Below are 14,024 nucleotides of genomic sequence, written 5' to 3' on the forward strand. Positions count from 1 at the left end.
GTCAGTCGCCCCCTCCTAATCAGGCACCCACTCTTAGTCAGCTTCTTCCTCTTAGTCAGATACCCTCTCTTAATCAGACGCCCCTCCTTAGGTGCCCCCTCTTAGTCAGGTGCTCCCTCTTAGTCTGGAGCCCCCTTTTAGTCAAGCGCCCCCTCTTAGTTAGGTGCTCCCTCTTAGTCAGTCGTCTCCTCTTATTCAGTTGCCCCCTCTTAGTCAGGCACCCTCTCTTAGTCAGACGCCCCTCTTAGGCACCACTCTTAGTCAGGCGCCCCCTCATAGTTACCCCCTGTTAGTCAGGTGCCCCTCTTAGGCATCACTCTTAGGCACCTCCTCTTAGTCCGGCCCCCTCTCTTATTCAGACGCCCCCCTTAGGCACCCCCTCTTAGTCATACGTCCCCTTCAGTCAGGTGCCCCTCTTGTCTCACCGTTTCACAGTTGGATTGTAGGCGGGGGTCCTCCGCGTACAGTGAGCACCCCTCCGGCCTCACCCCTGGCTCGGACCCTTTTCCCTCTTGTAGTTTGGAGTACAGCCTGCACATGTTCTGGAGAGCCGTCCTGCTTTTATGGTGCTGTGGATTATTGGATCCAAGACAGATGTTGCGCCACCAGGGTCTCCTCAAGTGCCGCTGCCGCATGCTTTTCAATGACTTGAAGGTCTTCTTGCTCCGGCGCCCTCCGCAGACGCCCTGTTTGCCCATGAACATCTCAGAATGTGAGGGGGGCGCAGGAGGCAGCTTGGCGGCCAACAATAACACATTGACATCACTGGGTCGAGTCTGGAGGGTTCCGGCAGGTGGGACGACTACTCCCGAAGAGAACTGGTGCTATCCAGGTGCGGGCCCCGGACTCCGGCACCAGCCCAACTCCATGCTCAGCAGCACCTCCTCTGAGGAGTTCTGCAAAGGAAAAGCTGAGGATGGCTACTCCCTGGGCAGCCTGGAGAGCGGCATGAGGACCCCCCTCTGCAGGATCTGCTTCCAGGGTCCCGAACAGGTAGGTCCCGCTCCTTGTACATGGACCCCACTGCATGTGGTTCCAGCACCCGGTGGTTATAGGTGTCTAAAAGTAATGTGGTGTCCTGCATGGTGGCAGCTACCAGGAGTGGCCACCAGGGGGAGCCTGTCACCCATCCCCCCACCAGGGGGAGCCTGTCACCCATCCCCTTACCAGGGGGAGCCTGTCACCCATGCTTCCACACCTCCTGGACACACAAAGCTCTCCCATTTCAGGGAAGCATGGGCCCCTATGGGCACGGTCCTGGCGGCCATCACGGTTGTCACCTGCTCTGTTACCCATCATCACACCATCCTACCCGGCTCCATGTTAATCACCTGCACTCAGGTCATAGTTTTACTCATAGTTTTTGAGTATTTCTCATAGTTTCTCAGGCGGAGGACATTGTGGTGTTGTGTCCCGGGGGGAGGATGGGGATCGCCCAGCGTCCACAGGTTCCTGCCTATTTATATGGACTGTTATGGCTCCTGTTATAGTGATGTAAAAAGCCTCCAGGTTTCCAATGGAAAATGTCCACCAACTCCACAACCAGGGAGGAGGAACCCAACCCCAGGGACGTCTCCAGGTGAGGGGGGTCCATGTAATAGAGGTGGAGTCAATGTAATGGTGAGGGGGCTCTTTGTAAATGTGGGGGGGGGGGGGGGGTCCATGTAATGGTGAGGGGTGGTCCATGTAATGGTGGGGGGTCCATGTAATAATAATGAGGTGGGGTCTATGTAATAGTAAGGGGGCTCTTTGTAATTGTAAGGGGGGGGGGGGGGTCCATGTAATAGTGAATCATGGGGGGCAGGAGGTGATGGCAACGTCCATCCAGTTCTCCTCTGTTCCAGGGGTCCTGCAGCTTCAGGACGGGGATCCATGTTATATACCGCCTCCATTTACTGACAGCCATGTTATATACCGCCTCCATTTACTGACAGCCATGTTATATACCACCTCTATTCACTGACAGCCGTGTTATATACCGCCTCCATTCACTGACAGCTGTGTTATATACCGCCTCCATTCACTGACAGCCATGTTATAAACCGCCTCCATTTACTGACAGCCGTGTTATATACTGCCTCCATTCACTGACAGCCATGTTATATACCGCCTCCATTTACTGACAGCCGTGTTATATACTGCCTCCATTCACTGACAGCCTTGTTATATACTGCCTCCATTCACTGACAGCTGTGTTATATATCGCCTCCATTTACTGACAGCTGTGTTATATAACGCTTCCATTCACTGACAGCCATGTTATATACCGCCTCCATTTACTGACAGCCGTGTTATATACCGCCTCTACTCACTGACAGCCGTGTTATATACCGCCTCCATTTACTGACAGCCGTGTTATATACTGCCTCCATTTACTGACAGCTGTGTTATATACCGCCTCCATTTACTGACAGCTGTGTTATATACCGCTTCCATTTACTGACAGCCGTGTTATATACCGCCTCCATTTACTGACAGCCATGTTATATACTGCCTCTACTCACTGACAGCTGTGTTATATAACGCCTCCATTCACTGACAGCCGTGTTATATACCGCCTCCATTCACTGACAGCCATGTTATATACGGCCTCCATTTACTGACAGCCGTGTTATATACCGCCTCCATTTACTGACAGCTGTGTTATATACCGCCTCCATTTACTGACAGCTGTGTTATCTACCGCCTCCATTTACTGACAGCCGTGTTATATACCGCCTCTACTCACTGACAGCCGTGTTATATACCGCCTCCATTCACTGACAGCCATGTTATATACCACCTCTACTCACTGACAGCCGTATTATATACCGCCTCCATTTACTGACAGCCATGTTATATACCGCCTCCATTCACTGACAGCCGTGTTATATACCGCCTCCATTCACTGACAGCCATGTTATATACCGCCTCCATTCACTGACAGCCGTGTTATATACCGCCTCTATTTACTGACAGCCGTGTTATATACCGCCTCTACTCACTGACAGCCGTATTATATACCGCCTCCATTTACTGACAGCCATGTTATATACCGCCTCTACTCACTGACAGCCGTGTTATATACCGCCTCCATTCACTGACAGCTGTGTTATATACCGCCTCCATTCACTAACAGCTGTGTTATATATCGCCTGCTAAATCGACGCTATACTAGAAATCTACGACATTCATCATTCCTGTATAATATCCTATATAATGGCTCATACATCCGCCTGTCCCAGTGCTGCTCACATAGGCTGTGGCGCTGTACACAAGACTCCAGTCAGCTGTATAAATTGGAGCTTTGTGCTGCTGTCATCACTGACACACTGTAACGGCCTGCAGCTGTGGAAGCCACAGACATCCCGACCTGCATTCACTTCCGGTCAGTTATGGGACGCCATCATCATTAGCGCCCCTTCCCGTTGGTCCCCGGAGGTCAGTGTTGTCTCGTAACAGAACGATCTGTATTATCACCTCGCAGTCTTTTAAGAGAATAACATCAGACAGTGGACACTTAAAGGGATTCTCCAGGATGGTGTAAATAAAGTTTATTACAGCGCCAGGCAGCTGTCAGTCTGTAATCCCTGACTTGCTGTGTTTTGGTCCTTGGTCTCTGATCTCGGGGAAGACACCGCCTGGTTACATGCCGCTCATCCAAAGCTCAGTATCTGCAGCCTCTACCTCAACAAACTTTATTTATACAGAGCTGGAGGACAACCTTAAGGGTCTGCTCACACGTACAGACTCGCTGTGTATTTATTGCTGTGAGTTTCTGGCACATAAATCCACAGCGATACTGATTGCTATCAAGTCAATGTATGTGTATTCTCGCTGCATGTTTGGTGCGATTTTTACATTTTTTACATTTTTACACAGTTTTGATTTTCACAGGCAAGTTCAACACCACAAAAAATGCAGCTACTTTCATGCGAGTTTGATGCGAGTTTTACGCAGGGCGTCTGTACGTGTGAACAGACCCTAAAGGGGACGCTGAAGGAATTTTAGTAATTAGAAATAATTAAAAGGGAGGAAAATGTTACAGACGCCTCGTGGATCAAAGAGGAAGAGAAGGTTCTGGATGTAGATCAACCTGTGCAGAAAGGATATAGGGGTGATAGCGGGGGAGCGCTGCTCTGGATTACTGTCCACAAGCCAGGGCAAAATCTACAGGACTCCTCTGTTCTCTCCTCCAGACTCCATTCTGTCACCTCTGTATATATGGACACCTGTCGCCCTGTATGTATGGACGCCTGTCTCCTGGTTGCCCCGTATGTATGGACGCCTGTCGCCCGTATGTATGGACGCCTGTCTCCTGGTCGCCCCGTATGTATGGACGCCTGTCGCCCCGTATGTATGGACGCCTGTCTCCTGGTTGCCCTGTATGTATGGACGCCTGTCTCCTGGTCGCCCCGTTTGTTTGGACGCCTGTCGCCCCGTATGTATGGACGCCTGTCTCCTGGTCGCCCCGTATGTATGGACGCCTGTCACCCCGTATGTATGGATGCTTGTCTCCTGGTTGCCCTGTATGTATGGACGCCTGTCTCCTGGTCGCCCCGTTTGTTTGAATGCCTGTCTCCCCGTATGTATGGACGCCTGTCTCCTGGTCGCCCCGTATGTATGGACGCCTGTCTCCTGGTCTCCCCGTATATATGGATGCCTGTCTCCCAGTATATATGGACGCCTGTCGCCCCATATGTATGGACGCCTGTCTCCTGGTCGCCCCGTATGTATGGACGCCTGTCTCCTGGTCGCCCCGTATGTATGGACGCCTGTCTCCTGGTCGCCCCGTATGTATGGACGCATGTCTCCTGGTCACCCCGTATGTATGGACGCCTGTCTCCTGGTCTCCCCGTATATATGGATGCCTGTCTCCCAGTATATATGGACGCCTGTCGCCCCATATGTATGGACGCCTGTCTCCTGGTCGCCCTGTATGTATGGACGCCTGTCTCCTGGTCGCCCCGTGTGTATGGACGCCTGTCTCCTGGTCGCCCCGTATGTATGGACGCCTGTCTCCTGGTCGCCCCGTATGTATGGACGCCTGTCTCCTGGTCGCCCCGTATGTATGGACGCCTGTCTCCTGGTCTCCCCGTATATATGGACGCCTGTCTTCCAGTATATATGGACGCCTCTCTCCCTGTATACATATAACTGTCTCCTGGTCTCCCTGTATATATGGACGCTTTTCTGGTGGGGCTCGATCCTTCTCTCAGCTGACATCCTGCCCATTATAACCCTGTGTATATGGCCGCACTGTGAATGTCCGTTCTTTCCTGTGTGGATCTTGTATGTTTGCAGTGAAGGCGACGACCAAAAGAACAGAGCAGAGTGTGGTGACCCCCGGTGATGTTGTGTCGGAGGATCGGCTGGTCACTTGCTAGATAGTGAAGTGTGACGCCACTCCGGTGGAAGGCCGAGATACAGCCGGACCTTGGAGTGTTACTTCGTGACGCCAGTGCCTGGTGGGCACACAGGTGTGATGGCACGCCTGCCAGGTCGGCTGTACCCTTTTCCTCTGTGGTCAGTGTCCTGATGGGTTGATATCGGGTCCCTTGGGATAGTATAAAGCAGGGGTGGGGAACCTTTTCCATGTCGAGGGCCGGTCGGGCATTAATAAAATCATTCGAGGGCCGCATACCATGCGCGGCAGTTAGTAGCGGGGGTTTGCAGCACCCAGGACAAGGCATAGTATTGTTCCCCTAGTGCCCCTGCTATTGTAGTTAACCCCCAGTGATGCCCCTTGTAGTCTAGTTAACCCCCATCAGGCATGTCCCTGGTAGCCTAGTTATTCCCCCCCCATCAGTCATGTCTCTGGTAGCCTAGTTGTCCCCCCCATCAGTCATGTCCCTGGTGGCCTAGTTGTCCCCCCCCCCCATCAGGCATGTCCCTTGTAGCCTAGTTATTCCCCCCCCCCCATCAGTCATGTCCCTGGCAGCCTAGTTAACCCCCATCAGGCATGTCCCTGGTAGCCTAGTTGTCCCCCCCCCATCAGTTATGTCCCTGGTAGCCTAGTTATTCCCCCCCCCATCAGGCAAGTCTCTGGTAGCCTAGTTATTCCCCCCCCCCATCAAGCATGTCCCTGGTAGCCTAGTTGTCCCCCCCATCAGTCATGTCCCTGGTAGCCTAGTTGTCCCCCCCCCCCCCCCATCAGTCATGTCCCTGGTAGCCTAGTTGTCCCCCCCCATCAGTCATGTCCCTGGTAGCCTAGTTGTCCCCCCCCATCAGTCATGTCCCTGGTAGCCTAGTTGTCCCCCCCCCCCCCATCAGTCATGTCCCCGGTAGCCTAGTTGTCCCCCCCATCAGTCATGTCCCTGGTAGCCTAGTTGTCCCCCCCCATCAGTCATGTCCCTGGTAGCCTAGTTGTCCCCCCCATCAGTCATGTCCCTGGTAGCCTAGTTGTCCCCCCCATCAGTCATGTCCCTGGTAGCCTAGTTGTCCCCCCCCCCCCCCCATCAGTCATGTCCCTGGGATCCTAGTTAACCCCCAAATAAAAAAATAAACATCCCACTCACCTTACCTCCGCTCCCACGCAGTCCAGGTCCTCTTCTCTCCCAGGTCCTCTGTGCCGGTCTTCTCCTGCAGGCGGCGCGCGATGAAATGACGTCATCGCGCGCGGCCCGCAAGAGACTAAAGACACGCGCCGCTCTGCTGGGGAAGAAGCCGGCACAGACAGCATCCTCCGGTGTCCGCCAGCTGTCACAGACACCGGAGGATGCTGTGTATGCCGGCTTCTTCCCCAGCAGAGCGGCGAGCATCACAGGGGAGCTGCGGGCCGCGGGCCGCATCGGGAGGTCTCAGGGGCCGGATGCGGCCCGCGGGCCGGAGGTTCCCCACCCCTGGTATAAAGGATGGCAAGAGTGGTGTAATGACCCTCCTGGACTATCGTAACCGCCACCCACAGAGAGGGGAAGTGTCCCAAGGTTGTGGTGTGTGCTGGGTAGGTGGTTAGTGAGAAATCTCAGAGTCTCTTAAGAGTGAATAAGGCTGGTTTACTTGAAGTTGCAAATGTGCAGCAGGTCATACAGAACAGTATGAGGTTTCTCTGGATAAAGCACTGGATCATACACTTGACAATAGTTCCAAATAAATACTTGAGAATACAGCCACCTGATCTGCAGAAGTGCAGTGTAAGATATAGTCATGCCAACTGGGTTGTGTGCTGAGTAATTCAAGAAGCAGAGTAGCAGAGAGGAGGATGCTGTGAGAGTCTCAACCCATGTAGTACTGTACTCTGCCAGGATGTTGCAGGTTGAGGTAGAATACTTAGAAGAAGAAGAAGAACACGTGTGCCCATGTATTGATCTTTGACTTTAGTCTTCACAAATCTCCTGCCCACTAAACTCGGCTTAACCTTCCTAATGGGTGACACAGGCCCCAGACCTTGTTACCTGGGATGAGCGGAATGCTGAGGGTTTCCTGCTGACACCCACGCTGCGAGATAGAGTTCATAGGCTTTGCCCAACTTTGCTCTGTCCGGATCAGTTCCTAGCTCTTTGGCTTTTGTGGATACTGTCCTGCTCTGTGAATTCTCCTTGTCCTTGGCGTTGGTTGAGGTTGTCTCTAGCTTGTCCTCTTCTAAGAGGGTTTAACACTGCATAGTGTAATGCTGTGTAGCATTACTAGTGAAAACGTTGATAGAGGGGTACTGTCTTGCGTCTGTCCCATACGAGGTTCTAGCTAAGACTGAGCTTTGAAGGTACGGGGACCTGGCAGAGGGCCAGAGCCCGGATAGGACCACTGTGGAGAGCTATTTAGCTTGTGTCCTTCCTCCACAATGCCTAACACGAAAGACCTTCAGCACCTCCTCCACCCATGTGACCTACTTCCCAGCGTAACTAACGTTAACGAGTGAGTGAAGAGTGCAACAGAAATAAAGAGAGAGGTAATAGGAGAGAAGAAAGACAGGTTCCTACTGGTCTGCAGATTCTGGTGACACATAAAGAAACAATAACCCTTCACGTCCTTCAGCTGTGCGGCTTCCAAATACACTCATACAATACAGCGACATCTAGTGGTGAAACTTTAGTACTACTTTCATCAGCACACAAATACAATATATACAGACTTTTGCGAGGGGTGTATTTAACTGTAACACCCGTGGTAGAACACCACACAGAACACTGTAGATCGGTCATATGGGAAGTGCTCGGTGTCAGCAGGGAACATGGCAGAGACCCCTGTATAACACAGTAATACTCTAAATAGTGATTAGGCCCCATAGGCTACAGTACAGATGAGGCTGTCACAAGGTATACGGGGTGGCTATACCTGTCCTATAGTATATAGCAGTGGTTGTCTATAGGCTACAATACACATGAGGAGGTCACAGGGTATACGGGGTGGCTATACCAGTCCTATAGTATATAGCAGTGGTTGCCCATAGGCCGCAATACATGTGGTGTCCCACCACAGGTGTTTCTAGTCTGACACCTGTCGCAAAAGCCTTATACCTTAAAGCAGGGGTGGGGAACCTCTGGCCCACGGGCCGCATCCGGCCCCTGAGACCTCCCGATGCGGCCCGCGGCCCGCAGCTCCCCTGTGATGCTCGCCGCTCTGCTGGGAAAGAAGCCGGCATACACCGCATCCTCCGGTGTCTGTGACAGCTGGCGGACACCGGAGGATGCTGTCTGTGCTGGCTTCTTCCCCAGCAGAGCGGCGCGTGTCTTTAGTCTCTTGCGGGCCGCGCGATATCGTCATTTCATCGCGCGCCGCCTGCAGGAGAAGACCGGCACAGAGGACCTGGGAGAGAAGAGGACCTGGACTGCGTGGGAGCGGAGGTAAGGTGAGTGGGATGTTTATTTTTTTATTTGGGGGTTAACTAGGATCCCAGGGACATGATTGATGGGGGGGGGGGGGACAACTAGGCTACCAGGGACATGACTGATGGGGGGGGGACAACTAGGCTACCAGGGAATTGACTGATGGGGGGGGGACAACAAGGCTACCAGGGACATGACTGATGGGGGGGGACAACTAGGCTACCAGGGACATGACTGATGGGGGGGGAATAACTAGGCTACCAGGGACATGACTGATGGGGGGGGGACAACTAGGCTACCAGGGACATGACTGATGGGGGGGGAATAACTAGGCTACCAGGGACATGACTGATGGGGGGGGGACAACTAGGCTACCAGGGACTTGACTGATGGGGGGGGGACAACTAGGCTACCAGGGACATGACTGATGGGGGGGGACAACTAGGCTACCAGGGACATGACTGATGGGGGGGGGACAACTAGGCTACCAGGGACTTGACTGATGGGGGGGGGACAACTAGGCTACCAGGGACATGACTGATGGGGGGGGACAACTAGGCTACCAGGGACATGACTGATGGGGGGGGAATAACTAGGCTACCAGGGACATGACTGATGGGGGGATAACTAGGCCACCAGGGACATGACTGATGGGGGGATAACTAGGCTACCAGGGACATGACTGATGGGGGGGGAATAACTAGGCTACCAGGTACATGACTGATGGGGGGGGAATAACTAGGCTACCAGGGACATGACTGATGGGGGGGACAACTAGGCTACCAGAGACATGACTGATGGGGGGGGGGGGACAACTAGGCTACCAGGGACATGACTGATGGGGGGGGAATAACTAGGCTACCAGGGACATGACTGATGGGGGGGGAATAACTAGGCTACCAGGGACATGACTGATGGGGGGACAACTAGGCTACCAGGGACATGACTGATGGGGGGGACAACTAGGCTACCAGAGACATGACTGATGGGGGGGGAATAACTAGGCTACCAGGGACATGCCTGATGGGGGTTAACTAGGCTACCAGGGACATGACTTGGGGGTTAACTAGACTACAAGGGGCATCACTGGGGGTTAACTACAATAGCAGGGGCACTAGGGGAACAATACTATGCCTTGTCCTGGGTGCTGCAAACCCCCGCTACTAACTGCCGCGCACGGTATGCGGCCCTCGAATGATTTTATTAATGCCCGACCGGCCCTCGACATGGAAAAGGTTCCCCACCCCTGCCTTAAAGTAAGGTGGTGATGAGGTTGTATGTGAGTTTCGCCACCCGATGTCACTATGTAAAACTTTGTATGTATTGCACAGCTGTAGTCACTATAGGGTTACTGTTTTGTTATGTGATTCTGTAAACCAATGGGAGATGCTCTTTTTCTTCTAACTATCTCTATTCTCCTTTGCACACTCTCTTCTCCACCACTCACAGGGACTCTTACACACCCTGTAGGAAGTAGTCACATGGGGAGAGGAAGTGTAGCATCAGTCATTTAGTTTTGTTCTGATTAACTGAGGAGTAGGACACACACAGACCAGGCATCCCTGCCAGGGCTCTGCCAGGTTCCCTGTCTTGGACAGAGCAGCTGTGGTAGTGGACAGAGACACACGTAACACACACGGACACTTCTTCTCTTCAGTACTCAGGGCTGAGTAAAACTCAGTAAAGCCACTTTATTTATTCCACTGGGACTGATAATTGCACCAGCATCTACACCCACTGGTTACACCTTCCTTGGGTAAATTTCCCCTTTCTGTGGGTGGTGGATAGTCCAGGTGGGTCACCTCTCCACTCTGGACCACAGTGATAAGAGCAGATTTTTAAGAAACCTCTGCTCCAAAGTGTCAGTAAGAAGAAACTGTACGAAATAAATAAGTAAAACCCTCAGCGAGGCGTCAGAATGAATATTTCATCACACGTAGATCCAGAGCAGCAGAAGCAGCGGCTTCTCAAGGTGTAATGGTTAATAACATCAGCAGGAGAAGCTGTGAGGAGCCTGACAGCTGAGGATGCACCACAAGTCCCAGCATAGCCAGCAGACATCTGTGACCCTGAGCGGAGGAGGCCAGCAGACGTCTGTGATCCTGAGCGGAGGAGGCCAGCAGACATCTGTGACCCTGAGCGGAGGAGGCCAGCAGACGTCTGTGACCCTGAGCGGAGGAGGCCAGCAGACGTCTGTGATCCTGAGCGGAGGAGGCCAGCAGACATCTGTGACCCTGAGCGGAGGAGGCCAGCAGACGTCTGTGACCCTGAGCGGAGGAGGCCAGCAGACGTCTGTGACCCTGAGCTGAGGAGGCCAGCAGACATCTGTGACCCTGAGCTGAGGAGGCCAGCAGACATCTGTGATCCTGAGCGGAGGAGGCCAGCAGACGTCTGTGATCCTGAGCGGAGGAGGCCAGCAGACGTCTGTGACCCTGAGCGGAGGAGGCCAGCAGACGTCTGTGACCCTGAGCGGAGGAGGCCAGCAGACGTCTGTGACCCTGAGCGGAGGAGGCCAGCAGACATCTGTGATCCTGGGCGGAGAAGGCCAGCAGACATCTGTGACCCTGAGCTGAGGAGGCCAGCAGACATCTGTGACCCTGAGCGGAGGAGGCCAGCAGACGTCTGTGATCCTGAGCGGAGAAGGCCAGCAGACATCTGTGACCCTGAGCTGAGGAGGCCAGCAGACATCTGTGACCCTGAGCGGAGGAGGCCAGCAGACGTCTGATCCTGAGCAGGGAGGCCACCAGACTTCTGATCCTGAGCTGTGATTATGAGCAGGGGAGGGCAGCTGACGTCTGATCCTGAGCGGAGGAGGCAACTAGATGTCAGATCCTGAGCAGGGGAGGCCACCAAACGTCTATGATCCTGAGCGGGGGAGGCCAGCAGACGTCTGATCCTAAGCAGGGAGGCCACCAGATGTCAGATCCTGAGCAGGGAAGGCCACCACACATCTGTGACCCTGAGCGGAGGAGGCCACCAGATGTCTGTGATCATGAGCAGGGGAGGGCAGCTGACGTCTGATCCTGAGCGGAGGAGGCCAGCAGATGTCTGATCCTGAGAGGAGGAGGCCACCAGATGTCTGATCCTGAGTGGAGGAGGCCAGCAGACATCTGTGACCCTGAGAGGAGGAGGCCACCAGATGTCTGATCCTAAGCGGAGGAGGCCAGCGGACATCTGTGACCCTGAGCGGAGGAGGCCACCAGACGTCTCATCCTGAGCGGAGGAGTCCACCAGACGTCTGTGATCCTGAGTAGGGGAGGCCAGAAGATGTCTGATCCTGAGCGGAGGAGTCCACCAGACGTCTGATCCTGAGCAGGGGAGGCCAGCAGAAATCTGATCCTGAGCAGGGGAGGTCACAGACGTCTATGATCCTGAGCAGGGGAGGTCACCAGATGTCTATGATCATGAGCAGGGGAGGTCACAGACGTCTATGATCCTGAGCAGGGGAGGGCAGCAGACATCTGTGATCCTGAGTGGAGGAAGCTAGCAAACATCTGTGATCCTGAGCAGGGGAGGTCACCAGACGTCTGATCCTGAGCAGGGAAGGTCACCAGATGTCTATGATCATGAGCAGGGGAGGGCAGCAGACCCCAGATCCCTCCTCCATCAGTATACAGACCCCAGATCCCTTCTTCATCAGTATACAGACCCCAGATCCCTCCTCCATCAGTATACAGACTCCTCCTCCATCAGTATATAGACCCCAGATCCCTCCTCCATCAGTATACAGATCCCTTCTCCATCAGTATACAGACCTCAGACTCCTCCTCCATCAGTATACAGATCCCTTCTCCATCAGTATACAGACCTCAGACTCCTCCTCCATCAGTATACAGACCCCTCCTCCATCAGTATACAGACCTCAGATCCCTCCTCCATCAGTATACAGACCCCTCCTCCATCAGTATACAGACCTCTCCTCCATCAGTATACAGACCCCTTCTCCATCAGTATACAGACCTCAGATCCCTCCTCCATCAGTATACAGACCCCTCCTCCATCAGTATACAGACCTCAGATCCCTCCTCCATCAGTATACAGACCCCTCCTCCATCAGTATACAGATCCCTTCTCCATCAGTATACAGACCTCTCCTCCATCAGTATACAGACCTCTCCTCCATCAGTATACAGACCCCTCCTCCATCAGTATACAGACCCCAGATCCCTCCTCCATCAGTATACAGACCCCTCCTCCATCAGTATACAGACCTCAGATCCCTCCTCCATCAGTATACAGACCCCTCCTCCATCAGTATACAGATCCCTTCTCCATCAGTATACAGACCTCTCCTCCATCAGTATACAGACCTCTCCTCCATCAGTATACAGACCCCTCCTCCATCAGTATACAGACCCCAGATCCCTCCTCCATCAGTATACAGACCCCTCCTCCATCAGTATACAGACCTCAGATCCCTCCTCCATCAGTATACAGACCCCTCCTCCATCAGTATACAGACCTCAGATCCCTCCTCCATCAGTATACAGACCCCTCCTCCATCAGTATACAGACCCCTCCTCCATCAGTATACAGACCTCAGATCCCTCCTCCATCAGTATACAGACCTCAGATCCCTCCTCCATCAGTATACAGACCCCAGATCCCTCCTCCATCAGTATACAGACCCCTCCTCCATCAGTATACAGACCTCAGATCCCTCCTCCATCAGTATACAGACCTCAGATCCCTCCTCCATCAGTATACAGATCCCTCCTCCATCAGTATACAGACCCCTCCTCCATCAGTATACAGACCTCAGATCCCTCCTCCATCAGTATACAGACTCCTCCTCCATCAGTATATAGACCCCCAGATCCCTCCTCCATCAGTATACAGACTCCTCCTCCATCAGTATATAGACTCCAGATCCCTCCTCCATCAGTATACAGACTCCTCCTCCATCAGTATACAGACCCCCTCCTCCATCAGTATACAGACCCCAGATCCCTTCTTCATCAGTATACAGACCCCAGATCCCTCCTCCATCAGTATACAGACCCCAGATCCCTCCTCCATCAGTATACAGACCCCAGATCCCTCCTCCATCAGTATACAGACTCCTCCTCCATCAGTATACAGACCCCAGACCCCTCCTCCATCAGTATACAGATCCCTCCTCCATCAGTATACAGACCCCTCCTCCATCAGTATATAGACCCCAGACCCCTCCTCCATCATTATACAGACCCCTTCTCCATCAGTATACAGATCCCTCCTCCATCAGTATACAGACCCCAGATCCCTCCTCCATCAGTATATAGACCCCAGATCCCTCCT

At 53.3% G+C, this 14,024-nt stretch overlaps 1 protein-coding gene across 1 annotated transcript in view; it reads left to right on the top strand.

Moving 5' to 3' along the window:
* The first annotated feature begins 504 nt into the window (after nucleotides 1-504).
* Nucleotides 505-14,024, top strand: part of MARCHF4 (membrane associated ring-CH-type finger 4) — a 50,461-nt gene continuing 36,941 nt past the window's right edge. The window contains exon 1 of the mRNA XM_069984802.1: nucleotides 505-993. Coding sequence (XP_069840903.1) covers nucleotides 538-993 — 456 coding nt within the window. The 5' untranslated portion in view covers nucleotides 505-537. The remainder of the gene's footprint in view (nucleotides 994-14,024) is intronic.

This window comes from Dendropsophus ebraccatus, chromosome 9 (genome assembly GCF_027789765.1).
Source record: "Dendropsophus ebraccatus isolate aDenEbr1 chromosome 9, aDenEbr1.pat, whole genome shotgun sequence".
In the NCBI taxonomy this organism is placed as follows: domain Eukaryota; kingdom Metazoa; phylum Chordata; class Amphibia; order Anura; family Hylidae; genus Dendropsophus; species Dendropsophus ebraccatus.